This window comes from Muscardinus avellanarius (assembly GCF_963383645.1).
Source record: "Muscardinus avellanarius genome assembly, chromosome: 1".
Lineage (NCBI taxonomy): Eukaryota > Metazoa > Chordata > Mammalia > Rodentia > Gliridae > Muscardinus > Muscardinus avellanarius.
The window spans coordinates 10,548,861-10,572,207 of record NC_137786.1 but is presented as its reverse complement, the minus strand read 5'-3'; the positions used below and the strand labels follow the sequence as shown (position 1 = coordinate 10,572,207).

Genomic DNA, 23,347 nt, shown 5'->3' with positions numbered 1-23,347 from the left:
GGCAGGGCATGATGGCATATGTTTGTAATCCCAGCACTTGGGAGGCAGAGACAGGAGGATCACAAGATTCAAAGCCAGCCTCAGCTACTGAGTGAGGCTTTCAGGAACATAGTGAGACCCTGTTTCCAAATAAAATATAAAATAGGTCTGTGAGTATAGCCCAGAGGTAGAAAGGCCCCTGGGTTCCACCCCCAGTACCACAAAAAAGGGAAAACATATACAGCAATTTATTGTTATTCAAACTAATATGTAATGACAAGATTATATAACTCTCCAAAAATAAACACCTCAGTGTATATTTCCCATTTCCATAAGATTTCTCAGGATAGAGAAAAGGTAATAATTTCTCTTCAAATTTTTCTACCTACCTTCACTACTAAACTCATCCTTATACTATATATAAGTAACATTAAAGTTAAGCAAAATAATGTGTTCCTCTACATATATTTGAGGCCAAAATATATTCTATTGCACAATATTCCCAGACAACAACAACAAAAAAGCTGAGTCCATTGTAATTTAATTTGTTAAAAGTGAAAAATATCTTTGGCCTCTTAAGAAATTCTATGAAGCTTAGTGTCTGTATGTATGTGCCAACTTCTTCATAGAAAAAAAAGTCACATGCTGAAGCTCAAAATCTTGCTTGGTAGTTTGAAATAGAGATCAGCAAGTCAGGGCTGTTTTTATGACTTGAATTCAAGCTTAATGGGTGAGGAAGAATTAAAAAAGAAAGCTACACAATTACCACACAGGGCTGGATGCAGGTAAATAGGAGGAATGTTTTCTGTAGACATTGCTGCCAGCATTGTAGACCTCATGGACAACACATACCTCATGGACAAAGGTGAAGAGAAAATTCATGATGTTTATTTTTAAAAAGTAGAAAAATTTGTGTCACGACTTCTCAGGGGCTTTCTAAAATATCAGCCCTGAAGTTAGACAGTTTATGCTTTTCAGTTGCAAATACAATATAGAAGAACCAATATATTTTTGAAGAAGTCAGACGGAATAGACTTCCAAAGTAGTCAAAATAATTACCAGTAATGGGCAGATGAATCCAGATAAACAGCAAATAGTCATGACTGTCATTAGACTTTTCATTTCTCCCATTGTTCCATTCCATATTTCTATTTCTAGAGTCCTTGACTTGCTAAATAACCTTTATCTAAAAACATATATTTTCATTCCCTAATAAAGAGCCAAAATCTCTTTTCCAACACACCAGCCCAAATGGCATCAAGGTTTTTGAAAATAGTTTGTAGATTCCAAAGACATTGAAACATATTACTCTAATATTTAGCAATTCCACACCTAAGAAAATGAGTGCATATTTCTAAACAAGGACTTGAACATGAATGTTTATATTAGTAGTCCTGTTATCAATCAAACTCAAAGAGATATCTCTGATCAAGGGGTATATGACATACTTACTCAGTGGAATACTGACCAGCTATGAAGATGAACTATGGTTATAGAGAATAACATCAGAAAATCTCACAGAAAATATACTGGGTGAAAGAAATCACACAAGTAGAACAAGTAGAAAATACATGAGCAAGTAGAAAATGCATAATTTGAATAAAAGTTTAAACGAGACAAATAATAAAACATGGAAGTCAAAGTATAAAAGTTACTGTGGTTATTATGTGTGTGTATGTGTGTGTGTTTGTGTGTGTGTAAATGTGTGCATTTGTGTGCCTTGTATACAGTTGAAAATTCTAAGAGTGAATCTTCTGATCCTAAAAATGTTCTATATCTTGATTTGGGTAGTAGCTGAATCTGTGTGTAGGTATATAAAGTCTAATCTCAGCTAAAAACTCCAGTTTGGTGTACATGGTGTACTTTATTGCATGAATATTTTCCTTCAATTTAAAATATTTTAAAAAATTACTTAGATTGCTTGAAATGGTTTATTTTGTGACTCACCTCAACATACTTCACTTTGCACCATTTTCTAGATACATTCTAGTTACTTTCTGTCAAAAGCAACTATGCTGCTTGCTTAGTTTTGTAAGTCATTTACAGTTTATTTGATGAGTTAAATTGGATTGCTTTCCTTTAGTTGCAAGTTGAGATTGACAAAGTAGCTATCATTTTAAGGTAAATGGGAAGGCAAATATATTTCAGTATGGAATTTAGCATACTCTTTAAAATATTGGATTAAGAAAACCAGAAAAAATATTACTATAACTTGCAACAGATAAAACAAGATATCAAATTCAGCCGGGTTTAGATATACTAATAAAGTACATTTTGTAGACCAGTATGAGAACATAAACAACACAAAATATTTCCAATATTATTAACTAGATTTTATGGAAAAATTAGTTATGAATAATATTATTTTCTCCAAAATTTCAGCTTATAGAAACCTTTTCAAAATGTGTAAGCTGAGTATGGTGGTGCATGCTTGTTCCAGTAATTGAGGGGCAGAAAATGGAGGACTGCAAGTTTGAGGACAGCCTCAGGAACTTAGGAAGACCTTCCACAACTTACTGGCACCCTGTTTCAAAATAAAATATAAAAGAAGGGTGTGGCTATTCCAAGTACCACAAAACATTTTTGAAGTCATGTAAATTAGGAACAACATGTTCTGTATTTCAATTCAATTATCAATACTAAAAATAATTATTATTAACTAAACTCTAGAGTCAATTTTATAATAATCTCCTCTTTTTTCTGTATCAGGATCCAATTTAGGGCACAACTTTACACTCGGTCATTCCAGCTCCCTCCTCTCCTTTGGTATTTGCAGTTTTCTTTGTCTTGCCTTTTCTTTCCTTTTTTTTTTTAAAAAAAATTTCTCTCCTCTTCCTCTTCTCTTCTCTTCTCTTCTCTTCTCTTCTCTTCTCTTCTCTTCTCTTCTCTTCTCTTCCCTTCCCTTCCCTTCCCTTCCCTTCCTTTCCCTTTCCTCCCCTTCCCTTCCCTTCTCTTTTCTCTTTATAACCTTAACAGTTTTGAGGTGTTGGGCAACTTCCAGAAGCAAAGAAAGCTGGAGAAAATTGGACACAGGACAGATATAGTCCTCATCAAGGCCAGGTCCCAGTGGTAACCTCCGTAGCCACACCCAGCTCCTAATTTAGCAGTGTAGCTGTGGTTCTGGGGACTTTCCAAACCCAAATAAAACACTCCATATTTATAATAATTTTCTCGTGCAGCACGACAAGTCACTCTCATATGCAAAAGCTTAAAAGAAAATGCTTTCAATTTGTTATACTTCTTCTAAGGTTCTGCTAAGATGTTTTCCCGCAAGACTCTCATCTGCAGGGTCTACTGGGGACAGTCCATTCCTAAGGTCATCATTGTCAGTAGGCTTCAGTTCTTTTGAGGAATGTTGGAGTGTGGTCCTTGTAGTTCTACTGGTTATTACCTGGAACCTGCTCTCAATTTTCTGCCACAGAGGCCAAACTCCAGCCCTATCTTTTTTCATTTTGAAATAGGTTCTCACTAAGTGGCAGAATGCCTTGCTAAGTTTTCTGAGGCTGTGAACCTGTGATTTTCCAGTGTCAGCTTCCCAAGTACTGGGATTACAGGTGTGCACCACCACATCAGGGAGAAATTGCAGTTTCTGAATCCTTCAATATTGCAGTAGCCTAGTGACTAGTAGGAAATTATATAAGATTGTAGTCATATAGGGGCATAAGTGGGAGGATATTAGGATCACAAGGACCATCCTGGATGCTCCCCATCCTAGCATCCTCACTAGTAATTTTGATTTTAGTCACTCTACTCTGCACAATATTAAATCACAGTTTTGGTTTTAATTTCCCTGAGTGCTCACTGGCTATTTTTATTTCTTGTTTTATAAATTTCCTTCTCAACTATTTTGGCCAGTTCCTAAAAGTAAGTTTCTTTTCCTGTTTGGTTAGAACTATTTATGTATTTTGAGAAAAGCCCTTTATAAGATAAGTGTATAGCAGATATTACCTCCAAGTCTATGGCTTAATTTTCTTTTTTTTATTTAACTTATTTTATTGGTGCATTGTAATCATACATCTTAACGGAGCGCAAGATGATAGAGGCATACATGCACAAATCACCCAATTAGCCCTTAACCAATTCCCACCCCAATCCCTTCCCTTCCCCTTCTTTTCATGTTCAACTTAGTGATTGATTTTGATATGTTTGTGAATGTACATCTTGTACATTAGGAAATTTTCCTCTCCCCCGCCCCCTTGATAGGTCACCTTATTTTTTCGTCTATGGTTTCTCCGTGTCTACAGATCATCCTCTGACCCGTTTTCTCCCTAACTTAAACATATTAGGGAAAACACTCAATCTTTTTACTTTTTGTGACAGACTAATGTCACTAAGCATAATATTTCTCCAGTTCCATCCATGTCCCTGCAGATGATATAACTTTGTTCTTTATGGCTGAGTAGGATTCCATTGTGAACATATCCATAGCTATGTAATCCATTCATCTCCGGATGGACATCTTGGCAGCTTCCATAGTTTAGCAATTGCGAATTGTGCAGCTATGAACATAGATACACATGCATTAGTTGGTAGTTTGGTTTCCGTTCTTTTGGATAAATACCCAGAAGTGGTATTTCTGGACCAGAGGGCTTCATTTTCTTAACAGTATCTTTTGAAAGACAGAAGTTTTCAGCTATTATGAAGTCCAAGTTTTGATATGTTGTGTCTTCTCACATATGGTTCCGGGGGCAAAGAGGTCTTTGCCTTTGGAAAATTTGGCATGTGATTGCTTATGCATCTTGGGCACGTTTTAGGCTTCTTTGTATGATATTCATGCCTTTGATTCATTGTGCTACTTTTTATTCATGCTATGAGATAAAGATGCAAATTATTTTTTACAGAAAGATTTCCAATTGATCCATCTCCATTTATTTAAAACATTGCATCCTTTCTCCCTTGAATAATTCTTGCTTCAGGATCATCTAACTCTATATGTACACATCAATTGAGCCTCTCTGTTCCATTGACTGCTTTGTTTTATACCAGTGTTATATTGACTTTGGTTCATGATGACTTAGCATTGCTAAGTCTAGGTGAAAAAAACCTTTAAGGCTACCCATTCTGCTTATTTTTCAAAAGAAATTTTGCTTTTCCAGGTAATTTCCATTTCCACATATACATTTTGAATTAGCTTGTCAATTTCAATCCAGAAAAACTATTGGAATTTTATGAAAGATCACTAAATGTTTAAATTATGCTTTTATACATTAAAATGTTCTCATGAATTTTAGATTTACTTGGCATTTTAAAAATGATTTACCATACACTCTCAGAAGAAAAATATGTAGTCAGAAAATTACTAAAATCAAAACAAATATAGAAATATTTCTATCTAGCTAACAAAACATTATAATAAAGTGGCACAAATTGCAACTGATAGTTAAAATTAAGGAATCTAGAAATTTACCTGTATATAAACTTTTATGTAATTGTAAGATTCCAAGTTAGAAAAATTATCAAGTAAACAAAATCCTCATACAGGTAATAAATGGGTATTGTTCTATATTAAATGCATAAATAATACATATCATGTATGGTGTAATTTTCAAAAGTGGTTAACTGAAGAAAATTTATGCAGTCAAGTAGAAATTTAAGAAGAACACATATGAAGCTTTTTTTGGGGTGGTGGTGGTACTGGGGTTCCTGGAAACCCTCCTACCTCCAGGCTACACTCCCAGACCTATTTTTTATATTTTTATTTGGAAACAGGGTCTCTTAAGCCAGTAAGGCTGGCTTTGAACCTGTATGATCCTCCTGTCTCTGCCTCCCAAGCATGAGGATTACAAGTATGCGCCACCATGCCCGGCTCACATATGAATTTTTATTTAAAAAATTTCACAGAGAGAAATGTAGCCAAATAATGTAAATTAATTGAGAAAAGAAAATACAAATTGGCCAATATATTTTCAAAATGCATTAACCAGATTAATCAATTCTAATAAAAGTAACAATAAAATAGTTTCCTATAATTAATCATCAAAGTGAAAGTGTACTGTATAGTTTTAGAATTATTTCAATATGGAAGACCAGTTTTCTATTAACTTGAAAACTTGTATAAACTTTGTTAAAGGCATTTTAATGTAAAAGGCATTTTCAATGTTTAAAAGATGCATATCATTTGTTTCAGCTGTTTCACATGAACAAACATATCCTAACTAATAATGTAGAAGGTATATGTGCGTATACAAGTATATACACAAATATATATATAGACACATCAAGATTATCACTGAAATATAGCTTATAATATCAAATAAATTTCCACATTCTAAATATATATTCATATGTTAGTTAAATAAACTAGATAAATCAATATGAGGGATGAATATTTGAATATATTGAGATGGTAGCATTTGGTATAGTAAATGACATAATAAATGGCCATGATATATACTGAATAAAAGAAAAGTCTCTTCAGAGATTACATACTTCCTATTTCCAAAATAAATTTATTTATTGTAAATGATCTCTATTTTTTATTTATGCATAAAATACATTTAAAATCATGTTAACAGTGATTTTTTCCCAACTTGTGAAATTTGAGTTGTTTTTAGATATTTTATTAGTACTTTTTATTGCATAGAATAATATTGTTTTTTTTTTCAAATTTGCTATATTATAGAAAAAAGAGAAAATGTTTTACAACGTATTATGGCAAGTACCAACTCCCTGATGGATATGAAGAAAGACGCCTGCCAACCCAGACTTTCTGGGACATGGGTCAGAGGTGTTTCTGATCTGGACACTAATGGGGCCACTGACTCTCCCGCCAGTGAATCAGGGCCAGTGAATTATTTCTGAGAACTCTAGCATACCAGGACAGTGCTGCATCAGGATGTGACCCGAGTCTCAACATTTGCAAAGACTTTTAAATAATTATTTATGATAAATAAAAAAGAAGCAAGGAATAGAAAAGCAAATTTACAAATTCTTAAATTCTTAAGAAATATTGATGGGCAGCAAATGTATGAAATGATATCCAACCTCAGCAATCACCAGGAATGTATATACTTTAAGAATATATATTCTGCCGGGCATGGTGGCGCACGCTTGTAATCCCTGAGCTTGGGAGGCGGAGACAGGAGGATTGCACAGGTTCGAAGCCAGCTACACTGGTTTAAGAGATCCTGTTTCAAATTTTTTAAAAAGTATAAAAAATAGGTCTGGGAGTGTAGCCCAGAGGTAGAAGGGTTCCCAAGAACTCCAGTACCACCAAAAAAAAAAAAAAAAAAAAATTAAAAAGAACATATATTCTATAATTTCATGTCATTATTTTCCCTCATAATCTTATTTATTTAATTTCTTGTGTGGTACTTGGGATTGAACTCAGGGGCATTGTACCTCTGAGATATGCCTCTATTCCTAACTAGTTTTGAAACAGGGTCTTGAAACAGAGGACCTTGCTAAGTTACTGTGGCTGGTGGCAAACTTGTGATCCTCCAGCCTCAGCCTCCCTTCGTGATTCTTGTCGCTGTTATTTTTGTTCTGGGTACTGAAGCCAGACATTCTGCCTTTGAGCAACACCCTCATCCCTGTTTTCCAAGTTGATAAGTTGACGAGCGTCTTACTCTTACTGAGGCTCCCCTTGAATCTTCAGTCATTCCGTCTCGGCCTCCAAGTGTTGGGACTAACTGGTGGGCACAACTGCTTTCCTTTTATGATTTTTAATGTGAAAAAAATTCATAAACAGTTATGGGAAGCAAATTTGACACTTTGTTAGGAAAAACGTTGGTTCATATTGACTTTCTTGTTGGCAATTTAATATATCCAGCAAACAGCAAAACGTAGAGTGTGCCTATTATTGGACCTATCAAACCTTCTAGGCATAGATCCCAGACAGCTACTCATAATATGCAAAAAAACCTGAACAACCACATTATCTCTGACATTATAATAATAAAACTATTTTGGAGAGATACTAAATGGATACTAAATGGCCCCTCTGACAAGAGTTAAAGAGATGATAAGATACAGAACAATAGTTATAAAATAATGCATTGATGCTAAGTGAATTGAAGAGAAAATAGCTCTCAGGTAAGTTGACATAGAAATAAACATTATGAGAAAGTGAGTTTCTCTTTGTAATATAATTAACAAAGATCAAAATATATATTTTTATTTTAAATATTTACTAGATCCAAAAAGTATTGTTACTGAATATTTAATGCATAAAATGTGAATTAAAATGAATCAGAATTTTCTGTTTGTTTGTTTGTTTTTGGTGGTACTGGGGTTCCTGGAAGCCCTTCCACCTCCAGGCTACACTCCCAGACCTATTTTATACTTTTTTTATTTTTGGACAGGGTCTCTTAAGCCAGCAGGGACGGCTTGGAACCAGAGCTATCCTCCTGTCTCCGCCTCCCAAGCATGGGGATTACAAGTGTGTGCCACCATGCCCGGCTATAATTTTTTAAATCTATACTTTCTATTTGTGATATAAATATATGATCCTATCTGTCAAATGTACCAAATAGATATATAAAACAGTTTTTTTTTTAATTTTACTATCTTATTCTTATTTTTGAAACAGGGATTCACTAGGTTACATAGGGCCTCACTTATTTGCTGAGGCTGGCTGAGAACCTGTGATCCTCCTCTCTTGCCTCACAAGTACTGGGATTATAAGAGTGTACCACCACACCTTGTTTGTTCATTATTTTTCAACTCACTCAGATCTAAGAATGTGGATAAAGGGGGAATATTATATAATATTATATATAATAGTATATAAAATATATAATAATATATAAAAACAGTAAAATTTAAAAATTATAGCAAATGAAATTTTTAATAAGAATAAAAATGCTTTTATTTTCTCTGAAGAATTATGTTTTTTCCAGAAGTGAGTGAAGAGAAAATTCTAACCCCATAACAAAAGTAACTTTTTTTAATAATTCCTATCATTAATAGGAATTGTAAAGTATTTGTAGAAGTAATTAAAAATAAATGTACAAATTAATTTCACCAGCTAACTACCTAACAAATGGAACATACCAGAGCCTAGTAGGAATATTGATCTTGAGACAGCAAGCCTAGAACAAGAAGGCAAGGAGTTCAGTTATTTATAGGATTCCTCTCATTCACTGAACTAGTGTCATTTTAGTTTAGATGTATATCATTATAACATCTTTTATAATCGTTCCATTAGAGCTACAAAGCAGACTAAATAAACACTTTTATAGTGGGTTTTTTCATGAAAATTTGAAGAGTTGGTACTTTAATTTTATAGTCTTCAAATTAAATTAGCTATTCAAAATTACGCAAATACAAACATCTATAATGTCTTGAATCCCTTCAAAGTGTAGTAATTATAATTAATAGAGGTTGGAAAACAGACTCTTGAAAAACGACATATATTACATGTCAATTATTTAAATTTAAATGAGACTAAGAAACTATAATTTCTCCACTGCTCAGTAGTCGAGTAGAGAATGAAAGGTTGCCCTGACAACAGAAAATAGTAAAATAAAATGTTAATGAATAGTAATTGTCCTAATCATTATATAAAGTACTGACTCTAAAATATGTAGAATAAACACTTACTGAAATTTAATCACATAATAACTAAATGATAAGCATTCTTTTAAAACATATTTCAAAGTACTAATTTTGATAACAAACTAATTTCTTCTTATAATAAATTACTGTAAATTGTGGAGCCCAGCGCTTTGCCATCTCGCAATCCTTTCTCAAAATGGAAGGCTCACTGATGAACAAAAGAGAATTTCAATTTCAAGGAAATTGAAAAATATTCCCTCTTTACTCACATTCTTAGAGCTGAATGAGTTAAAAATTAAGGAACAAACAGGGCGTAGTGGTACACTCTTATAATCTCAGTACTTGGGACGCTGAGGGAGGAGGATCGCAGGTTCTCGGCCAGCCTCAGCAACTAAGTGAGGCCCTCTGCAACCTAGTGAATCCCTGTTTCAAAAATAGAGAATAAAATAGGCTTGGGGTGTAGCTCCCAGGTAGAATGTCTCAGGGTTTCATCATCAGTACCACAAAGAAGAAGAAAGGAAGGAAGGAAAGAGGAAGGAAGGAAGGAAGGAAGGAAGGAAGGAAGGAAGGAAGGAAGGAAGGAAGGAAGGAAGGGAAAAAAGTCAAATGCAGTGATGAATATTTACTTTATTATTTTCAAAGCTTATAGAAAGAACATGTTTTGGTTTCAAGTTATCCCCAGGTTTCTAACTCTGTGCTGTACCCTAACATTCTTAGGAATAGTTGGATAACCAAAGGACTCCTAATGTTGGAATCTAGTCTTTGTAAAGCTTAATTCACAGAGGAGCAAACCATTCGGCCCTCTGCAGGGCTGCTTCTACAAAACACTAAGCAACTCTTTCTTTCTTAGGTGAAAAGTGCAAAGGAGCTGTGTGTTCAAAAACAGGGCAATAAAAATTGCCCCTTTCTAAGATTAGCCAATATTCTTAAAGTACGTGTGCCTATATTTCTCTGTGCTTTATGGACAGTCTCTATCCACATCCTTGTCATCCTGGTCTTTGACATTACCAACTGATCCAACCTGTCAATTAATCTTTTTGTGCCTTCTAGTAATTTCAGTGGCTTAGTAATTATTTACTTTCCAAAGACTCTAAAATATATCAATCAATTACACTATTCTCTTTCCCTGAGACTAGAAATTCACTCCATAGACCATATCTTATATCAAATAGCTTATCAGATACCTGACATGAAGTTTAATGGCACATAAAGAAGTTTTGTATATTTTCATTGGTATAAATTACAGTGAATTTCAAAGTGGTGTGACCTACATGTATAGAGAGTGGGTTGTACATCCTCCAAACCCCACCCCGTTCCCATCTGCCCCTGTACATATGCGTGAGATCCCTAGTGATGCCTTCATATGTGGGCACAGCAGCAATCGAACTCTTCCTATCGTCAGCTCTCCTTCAAGGAAGCACAATCACATAGAAAATGGCAACATTATCAGTTCAGTCACAATAATGAAAATCCCTTATGGTGGTAAAATTCAAGGCAATAAAAGGCAAGCGGGAACAATCTTTTAGTTATGAGTTAAAGCCACAAATAAAACCTCACATATCATTAAGAACAAATCTACATTATGCATTGGCTTTCTTTTTTAGTACTGAGGATTGAACCTAGGGACATTCTACCTCCAAGGTACACTCCCAGCACTTTTTATTAGTATTAGTATTAGTATTAGTATTAGTATTAGTATTAGTATTAGTATTAATGCTAGTATTTTTATTAGTAGTTTTAGTATTTGTTTTGAAACAGGGTCTTTCTAGATTGCTGAGAGTTTTACTACATTACTGAGGCTGTTCTCAAACCTGCTATCCTCCTGTCTCAGCCTCCAAAGTACTAGGATTACATGTGTATGCCACCGGGCCGTTCTTGTTTTTCCCCAAAAGTTCCATAATGCTTAAATATCAATGCTGTTCCCATTCCAATCACAGCCCGGCTACATCTCACAAGATTCCAAATGTCCCTTTAGTTCTCAGAAATTTTATAAGCTCACACTGAAATTCTAGAAGCATTTTTTACTTTCTTAAAGTGCATAAATATTTAATAAATGTACATACTCTTTTGAATTGAGGATGCATATTAACATAATTTAAACTATAGTTAAGACCCCACCTGTGATAGCAGCTAGCCTAAAGAGAATTAAAATCACAGAATATGTACTCAGTGTTGTAAGAGATTCAGGGTACTGATTACTGGGGGAGGAAATGTTTCAATTTGCCAATAAGCTCACAAATTTACAAAATTCCTTTCTTTTCCTTTTAAATCAATGAGAACAGTAGAGATACAAATATGTCCATTTTGTCTTTCTAATATTGATATATTATCTCTTTCTATTTCGCTAAATACTTCTGGATAGAGGTCATTAGTTTTATTAATTTTTTTCTAGGAACCAGCTCTAGGTTTTATTGATTTAAGACATTTTCTGTTTCAAATTTTATAGATTCCCACTATTATAATTTTTAAATTTCTGTCTGTTTGACACTTACTTTGCTCTTCTTTGCTTAGTTCCTTGGGAAAGATTATCTTGTTTACTTAAAACCTTTCTGTTTCCTAATTTGAGCACTGTGTGAAATTCACACCCTTCTAAACATTGCGTTGGTAACAACTCCAAAATTTTAATCATTGTTTTAGTAACTTTCAATTCAAAATATTTCACAAATTCTATTTTTGATAACATAAACATAGATTATTTAAAACGTATTAATTTCTAAAAACATGATGGATTTACTTTCCTCTTCTCTGTTCTTGATTTCTAATTTAATTACACTGTAATCGGAGAAAACTATCATTTTAATAATATTGTGATGTTGATTTTATGGTTCAGAATATGGTCTTTCTTGATAAATTCACCATGTGTACTTGGAAATAAATAATATGCATATCAATATTGTTGTTGATTTATGTCAATTGTCTTGAGCTGTCTTAGAGTTCAAGTATTCTATTCCATTATGAATTTTAACTTGTTAAATAATTACCTGAGTGGAATATGAAAATCCCCAAATGTAATTATATATTCAACCATTTGTCTTTTCAGTTCCAGAATATATTTTGAAGTTGTTTTGTTAGGTTCATGTACAATTCGATTTTTATCTTCCTGGTGAATTAGCCCATTAGTATTAGAAAATGCGTTTGTTATCCCCAGTAATAGTCCTTGTTCTGATATCTGCTGTGTCACATTTATAGCCACTTGAACTATTTATTAAAACTTGCAATATCATTATAGTTTTCTAATTCATTGTATTTAAAATATATGTAATCAATGTGTCTAGGTCTTCTTTCTCTAATCTAACAATTCTAATTTTTGAGATATTTAAAACTTTTACATTGATACAATTATTGATGTGGTTGACTTTAAATATGTCATCTTACTAGTCATTTTCTATTATTCATCTTATCTCCTTTCCTATATTTTTAATATTTTCCTTTATATCTCATTAAGATTAATAGCCAATACATTAAAATGTTCAACATCATTGGCAATCAGGGAGATGCAAATTAAAACTACATTGATGTTCTATACAACCCCATTTAAAACAGAAGTCATCAAGAAATCAAACAACAATAAATTCTGGTAAGTATGTGGGGACAAAGAAACTCTTATGCACTATTACTGGGATTGTAAATTAGTACAGCTCTCATGGCGATAACTTTGAAGATTCCTTAGAAACTGGGAATAGACCTACTATGTGATCCAGCTATATCACTCCTAGGTATCTTTCCAAAGGGATTAAAATCAGAATATTACAATGATACATGCGTATCCATATTTATAGAAGCACAATTCATAATAGCCAAATTATGGTACCAACCTGGGTGCCCATCAACAGATAAATGGATTACAAAATTATGGGATATACACACAATTGAACTTTACTCAGCAATAAGGAAGAACAAAAGTATGTCATTTTCAGGAAAATGGGTGGACCTGGAGAACATTCTCTTAAGTGAGATTAGCCAGTCACAAAAAGTGAAGGCTCATATTTTTTTTCTCATGTGTGGAAGCTAGAGAATAATTAGGGTACAAGAGAAACTCTAGATAATGAAGGAGAAACCACCATGGAGTAATGAAGGTTGTCTAGGGGAGTGAAGGGAGAGGAAGAATAGATGAAAGAATCACTTCCATTGACCTTATATACATATGTGAAAATACAGATTTCAATCTCAATAGATGTATGAGGGAAAAAAGGGAGTGAGGAGGGAGTCCAGAGAAAGCCCACCAAGTACTATGTGCATATATGTCAATATCAATATGAACTTGATTATAATGTGAGACTATAATGTACCAATAAAAGTATAAAAAATAAAACAATAGATTAGTAATTATTCCACTTTTACATAAAACTTAGTAAAATCTACCTTATAAAAAGATTAAAACACTTTACAAAGAGTATCTTAAAGGAGTATATTTTTAATTCCTTTTAACCATTCTTTTTGTTTATTGTTTAGCATGTACATATGTTATAATGTTACAAATTTCATATTATTTTGTTATTTATTCCAGACAATATTTTTTTGTGTGATACTGGGTTTCCTGGAAGTCCTTCTACCTCTGGGATACACTCCCAGACCTATTTATTTTTATACTTTTTATTTGGAAACAGGGTCTTTTAAGCCAGCAGGGCTGGCTTCAAACCAGCACGATCTTCCTGTCTCTGCCTCCCAAGCGTGGGGATTACAAGCATTCACCACCACGCCCGGCCCAGACAATCATTTTTAAATGGAATTGGTTTTAATTTTATATATGAATATATCACTACTTCAACTTTTTGCCTGATCATCCTGGTGTCTGTCTGCTGGTCTAAGTCTCTGCCATGTCCAACAGCAGACTCCACCCCTACTTTTAACAGTTTACCTACAAAATCTCAAACCCTGTGAGTTTACTGAAGCTGCATAAGTCTCTGATGGCACTTTATGGTGCTGTTGAGTGCTGCTCTGGATCTCTGAAGGGCACTGTCAGCTCCAATGCCATAGCTGGTGTTTGTGCAGGAGGAAACAAAGGCTTAGTATTCCGATGAGCTGAAGCTGCTTATTTCATTTTCAAGTCATTGGCTTTTTCCTATGGGTCTCTGGCAATCCAGCATGGTGAGGCAAGATGGCTGCAGCATCCACAACTGCAGCCATTGGAAGCAGGCAAGGTCCTTTTCTCCTCTCTGATCTGCCTTCTAGCATTTTCTTCTGCCACCTTTCACTTCTGTGGTCTTTTCAATTTTATGCTTTTTGAATTTGTCAGAATGCTGTTTTTATGGCAATAGAGACCGAGTATCAGAGGACTGATATATACCGCTTCTCTAGGTCACCTTCCAGGGAATCCATCTTGCAACTTTTGAATGGTAGCCTTTTCCTCTAGTAATTGAATGTTTGTTTCAGTTATGCTTACTACTTAAAGCAATGTTAATGCAGAATTCTGTTAAAGATCTTTCTCAGTTAATTGTTATATGTACCACAACAGGTACACATGTTGTTTATATACAAACCACAGAAGTATACACACAAATCTTGCGTCAGCTAAAGGCCACAGTTGCCCTGGATAATTTTATTAATACATAGGACAGGTTTCCAGCTATTCACCAAAGGCCTCATCTCCACTGCGTGCTATGAGTTTTAGTGGCACTGACCTGAGTCCAAAGACTATAAAACAAAAGCCTCTTGTTTACACAAAAAGCATGTTATCATTTGACATCATAATCTCACAAGCTTCTATAATACAAATCCTTTACCTGGACATTTTAGGTTAAAAAAAAAAGTATACAAATGTCAGCCATAAAATACAGGAGAAATCATTGTGTGCCACATGTGATTTCTTGAAGCCAAGATCAAGATCTGACACCTGAAGTAAAAGAGAAAACTTCAGGCTCATATCCAGATCATGTATCACTAAAGAAACAAATTCTTATGCTTAGAAAAGTCCTTAAGTAGCAAGTTACACAGAGGATCTAGGAAAAATTTCTTCTCAATGAAACCTAAATGAAAAAAGGAAACACTATTACAATATGCATTGTTAAACATTCAGTCTCTTTGCTGGAGGTAGTATAACCGGCATATTTTCAAATATAGGCACTTATGCACACACAAACCCTTGATTTTATTTTTTTTTTATTTATTTTTTTTTTTGGTGGTACTGGGGTTCCTGGAAGCCCTTCTATCTCCGGACTACACTCCCAGACCTATTTTTACATTTTTTATTTGGAAACAGGGTCTCCTAAGCCAGCGCGCGCGGCTGGCTTCGAACCTGCGCGATCCTCCTGTCTCTGCCTCCCAAGCGCGGGGATTACAAGCGTGCGCCACCACGCCCGGCAAACCCTTGATTTTAAATATGCTTAATGATAACATCATAACCTATTTTCATATGAGTAAAATCATGAGTATATAAAAAATAAATTAGTGAAGAATATGCCTTTTGTTAACTAGTAAGAGAAATATTTGCCTAATTTAAGGAGGTAGTCATGATTATCTTCCAGGTCACATTAAGGAAAGCAGGATAATCACAAAAGATAGGTTTTAGGAGACAACATAAACTTAAAATTTTTTATGGATGAATACATGCATATTAAATTCTAATGGCTATCAGAATTTCCTGTACAATTTGAGATTTTAATTGTAGTACTAGAAAAATAGAGAATAAGCAGATCTACTTAATCTAGTACATAGAAAGAAGACACGGTGTTTTTGAGATCCTCTTTTAGTGTCATGGTGAAACAACAGGCGAAGTCATTTGTTCACTGACTGATTTATTCATAGAGACAATGAGAATCTTGACTATGACCATAGAGCCTACCTTTAGTTTGAATTTTGTCTTGACTGCATGGAACTGTAATCCTTGAGTTCTGCCAGGAATGATAATGTCAAACAGTTCATAAGGATATTATGGTCATTCGATACCAGAATCCATTCCAGTTCTTCGGCAGTCTGTAAATTCTTGCACAGTTATTGAGAACATACAAACTAGTTTTTCAAAATATCATTGCAGCTATTGCCTGGATCTAAATAAGCATCATTTTCACTTCAGCCATTGTGCTGGCTTCCGAGGCAAAAGTTAAGTATTAGCTCAGCCTTCAGTGAGGTCACAGTTTACTAGATGAGATGAAAGTATACAGCTAATAATAAGATGGAAGATAAGTATTTCCTGTGGGGAGCAGAGAGAGGAGCCCTTGGGGTGTTCAACACATGAAGCGTAGGGTCCTCTCCTTGGGTTGACTAGCAGTTAACATTGACTATGGAGAGCTTTGACAATTTTAGAAAAGGGAATTCCTTTCAGGCTGAAAATTATAGCAAGAAAAGGCCCAAATGTGGAACAAATCATGTTTATGAGAGAGTAAGTAGTACTCCGTATGGTTCAAACACTTTTTTAAAAATCTGAAATAGTAATGATAAGATAGTCTATAATGAATATATATATGGATATAGGTATACATGCATGCTTTATATAGAGATATAAAATAGACACATTTACTGTAGGCAGTTTGCCCAACAGATTTTAAAATTACCAGTTCGCACTTTCACCACCATCTTTTAGTAATTTGCCAAAATTATGATCACAAAAAGAAAGAGGAGAAGAACCCAAAATGTGTTCTCTAGGTCTTTTAGAAAACATGGGCAGACGAGGTGGTGCCCGCTTGTAATCCCCACTCTTGGGAGGCGGAGACAGGAGGATCATGCAGGTTCGAAGCCAGCCTCACTGGCTTAAGAGACCCTGTTTCTAAATAAAAATATAAAATAGGTCTGGGAGTGTAGCCCAGAGGTAGAAAGGTTCTATCCCCAGTACGACCAAAAAACAAAACAAAACAAAACAAAACATGGAGTTGTTCCTTTGTCCATATACATGTAGATCTACAAGAAGGGTGCAATCTCCTCATTAAGGAAATGGGTACTGTTTAAAAAGGAATGCCTCATGCATGTCACCATGGCAAAAAACATGAGTTTATATAATGTTACCCAGCATGCTCTTGGTATTGCTGTTAACAAGCAAGTCAAGGGCGAGATTCTTGCTAACAGAACCAGTGTTTGTATTGAGCATAGTAGCACTCATTCTAAGAGTCAAGATAGCTTTCTAAAGCAGGTAAAGGAAAATTATCAGAAGAAGACGGAAGCCAGAGAGAACGGTAGCTGGGCGCAACTGAAGGACCAGCCTGCTCTACCCAAAGACCCTGTGAGAAACAGAGGAAAGGAACCAGGGCCACTGGAACCTGTTCCCTATGAATTGATGGCATAAGAGGTATAAACAGAAATAAAAATGATGATGAAGATGATGATGACCCGTAGATGTAAAAATGATGTTAACTAGTAGAGGTATACTGTCTTATTCCCCAAAGAAATATTTAAACAAGATATTAAGTGTCCCAGATGACTGTGTCATATCTTCACCCTCTTTATTCCTGAATTAGCTTATTGTTTATCGAATATACTCAATTGATAAAAAAAGGCCAAATACTGTTTATAAAATATTATTAATGATATGAAGATGGTCTCTAGATCACCATGGGGAAAAGTTGTACAAAAATAAGTGAAAGGTAATCTGTGGCATAAGTTCAGGCAAAAACAAGCACACAATTATATTGTAAATAGCTAGGTTTTAAAGATCCAGAATTTGCCTGTGAAGCTTACTTCTTAGAAAATAGCATCCTATTCTTAAGAAGTTACTTACTAGTTCTAAAATACTTTAACCATTAATAAAGCAGGGCTCAGAAAACAAATGTGTAAAAACATTTGCCTTTGTCCTATACCATGCTACTACAGAATTCAATAATTTGTGAATAATAATTTATCCTTTACAGCTCTAGAGGCTAGATGCCCAAGGTCAAGGCGCTAGTGTGTTTGATGCTGATGATGGCCTGGTCCCCACTTCTAAAACATGTTTTGTTTTTGTATCCTTCAGAGGGACAAGCATTATCCTCATCTGCCTGCAGAGGTGATAGAGAGTGTGCTACATAGGAATAAGCTGGTTCCTTAAGCTCTTTTTCTAATGGATGCTAATATTCACTAAGGAAAAACCCAGGCCCTCTTCCCAGACTTCCCCAAAGGCCCTACTTCTTGTGAGTATTGAGTTTCAACATAAATATTGAGAGAGAAACATTCATACTATGGATAGCATTATTGGGTTTACATAAATAGAGTCTGGCTTCTCATTTAACTAATTTGTCTGCATTTATTCCATTTTAAATTTACATCTCTATTCTTAAAACAACAAGAAAAAAAAGAATTACCAGTTCATACAACTGGAGAGAGAGAAAGAGAGATTCATGCTATCAATCAAAGGCTGTATTGTCCCCAAAACCTCATGTGTGAGTCAGAGCAACAAAATATGGAGGAAAAATAATTACATGGTGAGGGCTTTAACCTTATTAGTGGATTATTCCATTGATGGATTAATTTGAATGTGTTTCCTGTGTGGTAATTCTAAGCATTTGAGGCCCTGCTGAGGTGGTCAACAAGGGTGTGGCCTTGGGGACTATATATGTCCCTGCCTCCCTCTTCCCCCGCCCCTGACTGCTTTCTGGCTGCACTGAGCTGAGTGGCTTTTTATGTCATGCCCAGCTTCCATAATATTTCTGCCTTGGAGCTGGCCAACTATGGACTGAAACTCTGAAACCCTTCTCTGAATAAACCTTTCTTCCTCTAAGTTATTCTCCTCAGGGACTTATTTGGCTCATTGTGAGGTAAAGTGCGTAACACAGAGGCCTTAAAATCAATAGCTAAAGTTTCCCAAAGAAGAAATAATTCTTCCTCCAGATTGCAACATAAAAATTCTTCCTGTGTTTCTGCCTTGAGATCCATCCAACCCTGTAATATTAATGTCTACCTGCTAGTTTGTCCTAGAAATTTTAGAATTACCAGTTCACACATTTGCACAATTGCATTTGCCAATTTCCATACACACACACACACACACACACACACACACACACATATATATATGTATCCTACTTATTCTGTTTCTCTAGAGAAACACGACAAATACACTAATGCAGTACCTACACTCCACAATTACTAATATTATTTTTAAATCATAGACAAGGATAATTTATGGATAATGAAAATAATTACAAAATTATTTTGTCTGAATCTTTCTTCATAGAACAACCTGCATCCAGAATGTGTCTAAAGATATAGAAGAGCTGGATATGGTGGCACACGCTTGTAATCCCAGCATTTGGGAGGCTGAAAAAGAGGATCGCGGTTCCTGGACAGCCTCAACTACTTAGTGGAGCCCTTTGCAACTCAGTGAGACCCTCTTTCAAAGTGAAGAACAAAAAATAAAGCTGGGGATATAGCTCAGAAGTAGAATGAACCTGGTTTCCATAAAAAAAAAGTAGTACAAAAACCCCAGCATATTTAATAATCTTAATTCTGAGTTCCTTTGATTACATATATTTTAAAACTCTTTTGTTTCCAAAACTACTAAGTGAAGATTTTATGACAATTTTACTTTAAGGTGAACTGAGATTATTTTGCTTAACCCTACTTTTGTTTGTGTGTATTTTCTGAATCTGGGTTAATTGAATATTGTTCTTTTATAATACAGGGATTTTTTTAACCTATTTTTGTTTAGTACAAAGGAATTTTCTCAAATACTAAAACAATGTGAATGTGCATTGAATTGTTAGCTAATAATTTTAAACTCATAAATAAATTTTTTCTCACTCGTCAAGAAAACCACTTTGTAAGCCTTTATGTTCAATCACTAAGATGTTTTAATGCAAATGCCTATTCCTATTTCATTATGTATGATGTATTAAGTTAGTCATTATAATTTATATTTGATGAAGCTATGAAGCTAAAGTGTTTGCCAATAAAATGCATGAAAAATGGCACCCACATCAAATAACTAGTGTCACCAGACAGACACCATTATAAAAAGAGAGCTACTACTCATTAATTAGAAAATATAAAAATCATGATAAATTTTTGGTAAGAAAAATATTACACATTTGAGAAAACATCAAGCTATGATATTACTATAAACTGTATGTTGTGTCTCAAAGAAGGATGAAACCTTTCCCAAAAGTTAAAATACAATTTTTTCAATGTCTAAAGAGCTTAAGCAGTTTAATTTGTGCAGCCCTAAGAATCATTAAGAGACTAAATTTCAACTAGAATCAGAAATGTCTTCCATTTGCTTTGATAGGTTCAGTCTGAGAACAGTATGAAATAAATACCAAAAGGAATAAATGCAATCCTGAGGAAGCTGTCGTCACACTCCAGGCATTCTGATAGTCTTGAATATCATCTCATGAATCTATAAAAGTAAATAAAATATATTGAGTTTTCAAGTGGAAACCTACTGATATGAGTGAAGAATGTAGTTAACCCAGTAGGTCTCACATTGTTCATTCAGTGAATGTTTCTTTTTTTTTTTTTTTTCTTTTTGGTGGTACTGTGGTTCCTTGAAGCCCTTCTACCTCCGGGCTACACTCCCAGACTTATTTTTACTTTTTTTTTTTTTTGAAACAGGGTGTCCTAAGCCAGCGAGCGTGGCTGGCTTCGAACCTGCGCGATCCTCCTGTCTCTGCCTCCCAAGCGTGGGGATTACAAGCGTGCGCCACCACGCCCGGCTTCAGTGACTGTTTTAATGAAATCAACACAGGTGCACTAAAATAGTTTGGAAATCATAATCCAGATCATATAATATAATGTATTATATCTGGTAATATAAATTATATCATTAATATTATATCACTGATATTGATAAATATATCACTATTACTTTTTTTCAAAACGTAGAACTATAAACACAAAAATGTTTTTCGAAGCTTCCATTAGTGGTAATTAATGGCTGAATTGAGTGGTGGGGAACACCTATTACATAATCCTAGGAACCTGGGAGGCTGAGACAGGAGGATGGATCACCGGTTCAAGGCAAGCCTCAACAATTTAGCGAGGCGTTCAGCAACGGTGAGACCCTGTTTTAAAATACAAAATAAAAAGGGGCTGGAAGTGTAGCTCAAAAGTAGAATGCCCCTGTGTTCAATTCCCAGCACCCTTCCAAAGAAAAACAAATCAAAGTTACTATTAATGGTTTAATTGCTGCCCAGTTTAAGTTGATATAGGTGGGTCATATATGGGACAATGAGACATAATGGGTTAAAGCAAAGGCACAGAATGCTCATGGTTTTTATTTTTCAACATTTTAAAATTGCAGAAGTGTGCTTATTAATGAGGTATCTGTTGATAGTGGGCCCCGTCTTAGATGAGCTCTGGGATAAGTGGTGAAGCTGTGTGTGACTCCCAAGTCCCCGCTCTGCCACTCGGGAGGCGCTGACATGATCCGGGTGTGACGCTGGAGGACAAGCCCGTGGGCTTTGCCACTTGACAAGGAGCAGACAGACGACCCTGCACAGTGGAAACTGGTCTATTGATTGGGCATCGAAGGGTGAAAAAGGGGGCCTCAAAAGCCCTGGGAGCAATGATCTGCATCAGTGGAGAGAAATAATGGCTGTCACCATAGGCAAACGTACTCTCATCCGCACACACAAGTGCACACACACGCTCACTGACGTCTCACAGAATTGATCAACCAGAGCTGTGCTGTTTTTCATATTCATTTCTATTACTTTTTTTTCCCTTTGTGTGTGTGTGTGTTGTTCTCTGGATTACAGACATCACAATTACCTACTTTAAAAAGTGACCAAAAAAACACAAAACAAAACAAAAAAGTGATCACAGAGTCTCCCACATTCCCATCGTGGATCAATGGAATACAAGCCAGGTCTAATGTACTCTACATACAAAATTTGATGTCTGATGTCTTATTTGTGAGCGAGGAATGCTTACAAAGGGGAAAGAGGCTGCGATTCACTTTTCCTTCTTGGAAATGTAGTAAGGTTTGTGTACTTATTTCAAGTTTTTTCATAAATATATTTCTACAAGGACCAGATAAGTTTCCAGACAGAAAAAGCTCTAGTATCTGCATCGTTCCCCCTTAAAAGATGGAGCAGATCTCTGTGGACCACTCTGTTTATAGAATTGTCATTTCATTATAAGGTCTGCTCTTAACTTGGAATTCCATGTTTTGGAAAATTAGTCAGAAAATCTTAACTGTGTAGAAATATAAAGATATTTTCTCTATGATCCTGCAACAGACAATATACAATGAGCGCTGAAGTAAAAAAAAATTAGAGAAATTTTTTTTTCTCTCTTTTTTTTTTTGAAACAGGATGTCCTAAGCCAGCGAGCGTGGCTGGCTTCGAACCTGTGCGATCCTCCTGTCTCTGCCTCCCAAGCGTGGGGATTACAAGGGGTGAGATAGAAATTACAGGGGTGTAGTATTTTTAAAATAGAATAAAAAGCACTCTGAGTAGGTAAATTTTAAACTAACATATTCACGTGGAAAGATGCATCTATGTAAGAGCAGATTCATAGAATGAAAGAAACGGGACCGTTTTGTATGGATAGAAAGTAAAATGATGATATCAATAAAATATAAATAATTGTGATTAAGTTTAGGGGACGTATGTCATATAATTGGGCAGATCTCATGTTACAAGCCCTTTCAGATATGATAAGGTAAAAATAATATACATTTGAATTATTTTATGTATAAAATATAAGTACTTAATATGTTGGTTTGATAAATTTTCATAATATACTTTCCAAGAATTATTGCTTTCTCCATTATATTATATTATTTGTTCAGCATAAATCTATCATTTTCACATAGTCAAATTACTCAATTGTTATCTTTCTAATTAGTATATAAAGATATTGATTAAAAAATTATCCCCTACTTGAAGTAATATAGATCATCTCCTATGGTCTTTTTTACAGTTATAGTGTATCTTTTCATATTTGTATTATTGGTATTTTGAGATATGTTTTAACATATGGTACATACAGGGACATAGTTTTTTTCCATGTAATTATGTCAATT

General features: G+C 34.8%; 1 protein-coding gene across 1 annotated transcript; it reads left to right on the top strand.

Moving 5' to 3' along the window:
* Positions 1-17,383: 17,383 nt before the first annotated feature.
* Positions 17,384-17,692, top strand: LOC308265014 (large ribosomal subunit protein eL21-like; the record flags this gene model as incomplete). The annotated part of the gene is made up of 1 exon (XM_080698645.1): positions 17,384-17,692. One exon carries the CDS (start codon positions 17,384-17,386, stop codon positions 17,690-17,692), a length of 309 nt encoding a protein of 102 aa, XP_080554771.1.
* Between the last annotated feature and the right edge of the window lie 5,655 nt (positions 17,693-23,347).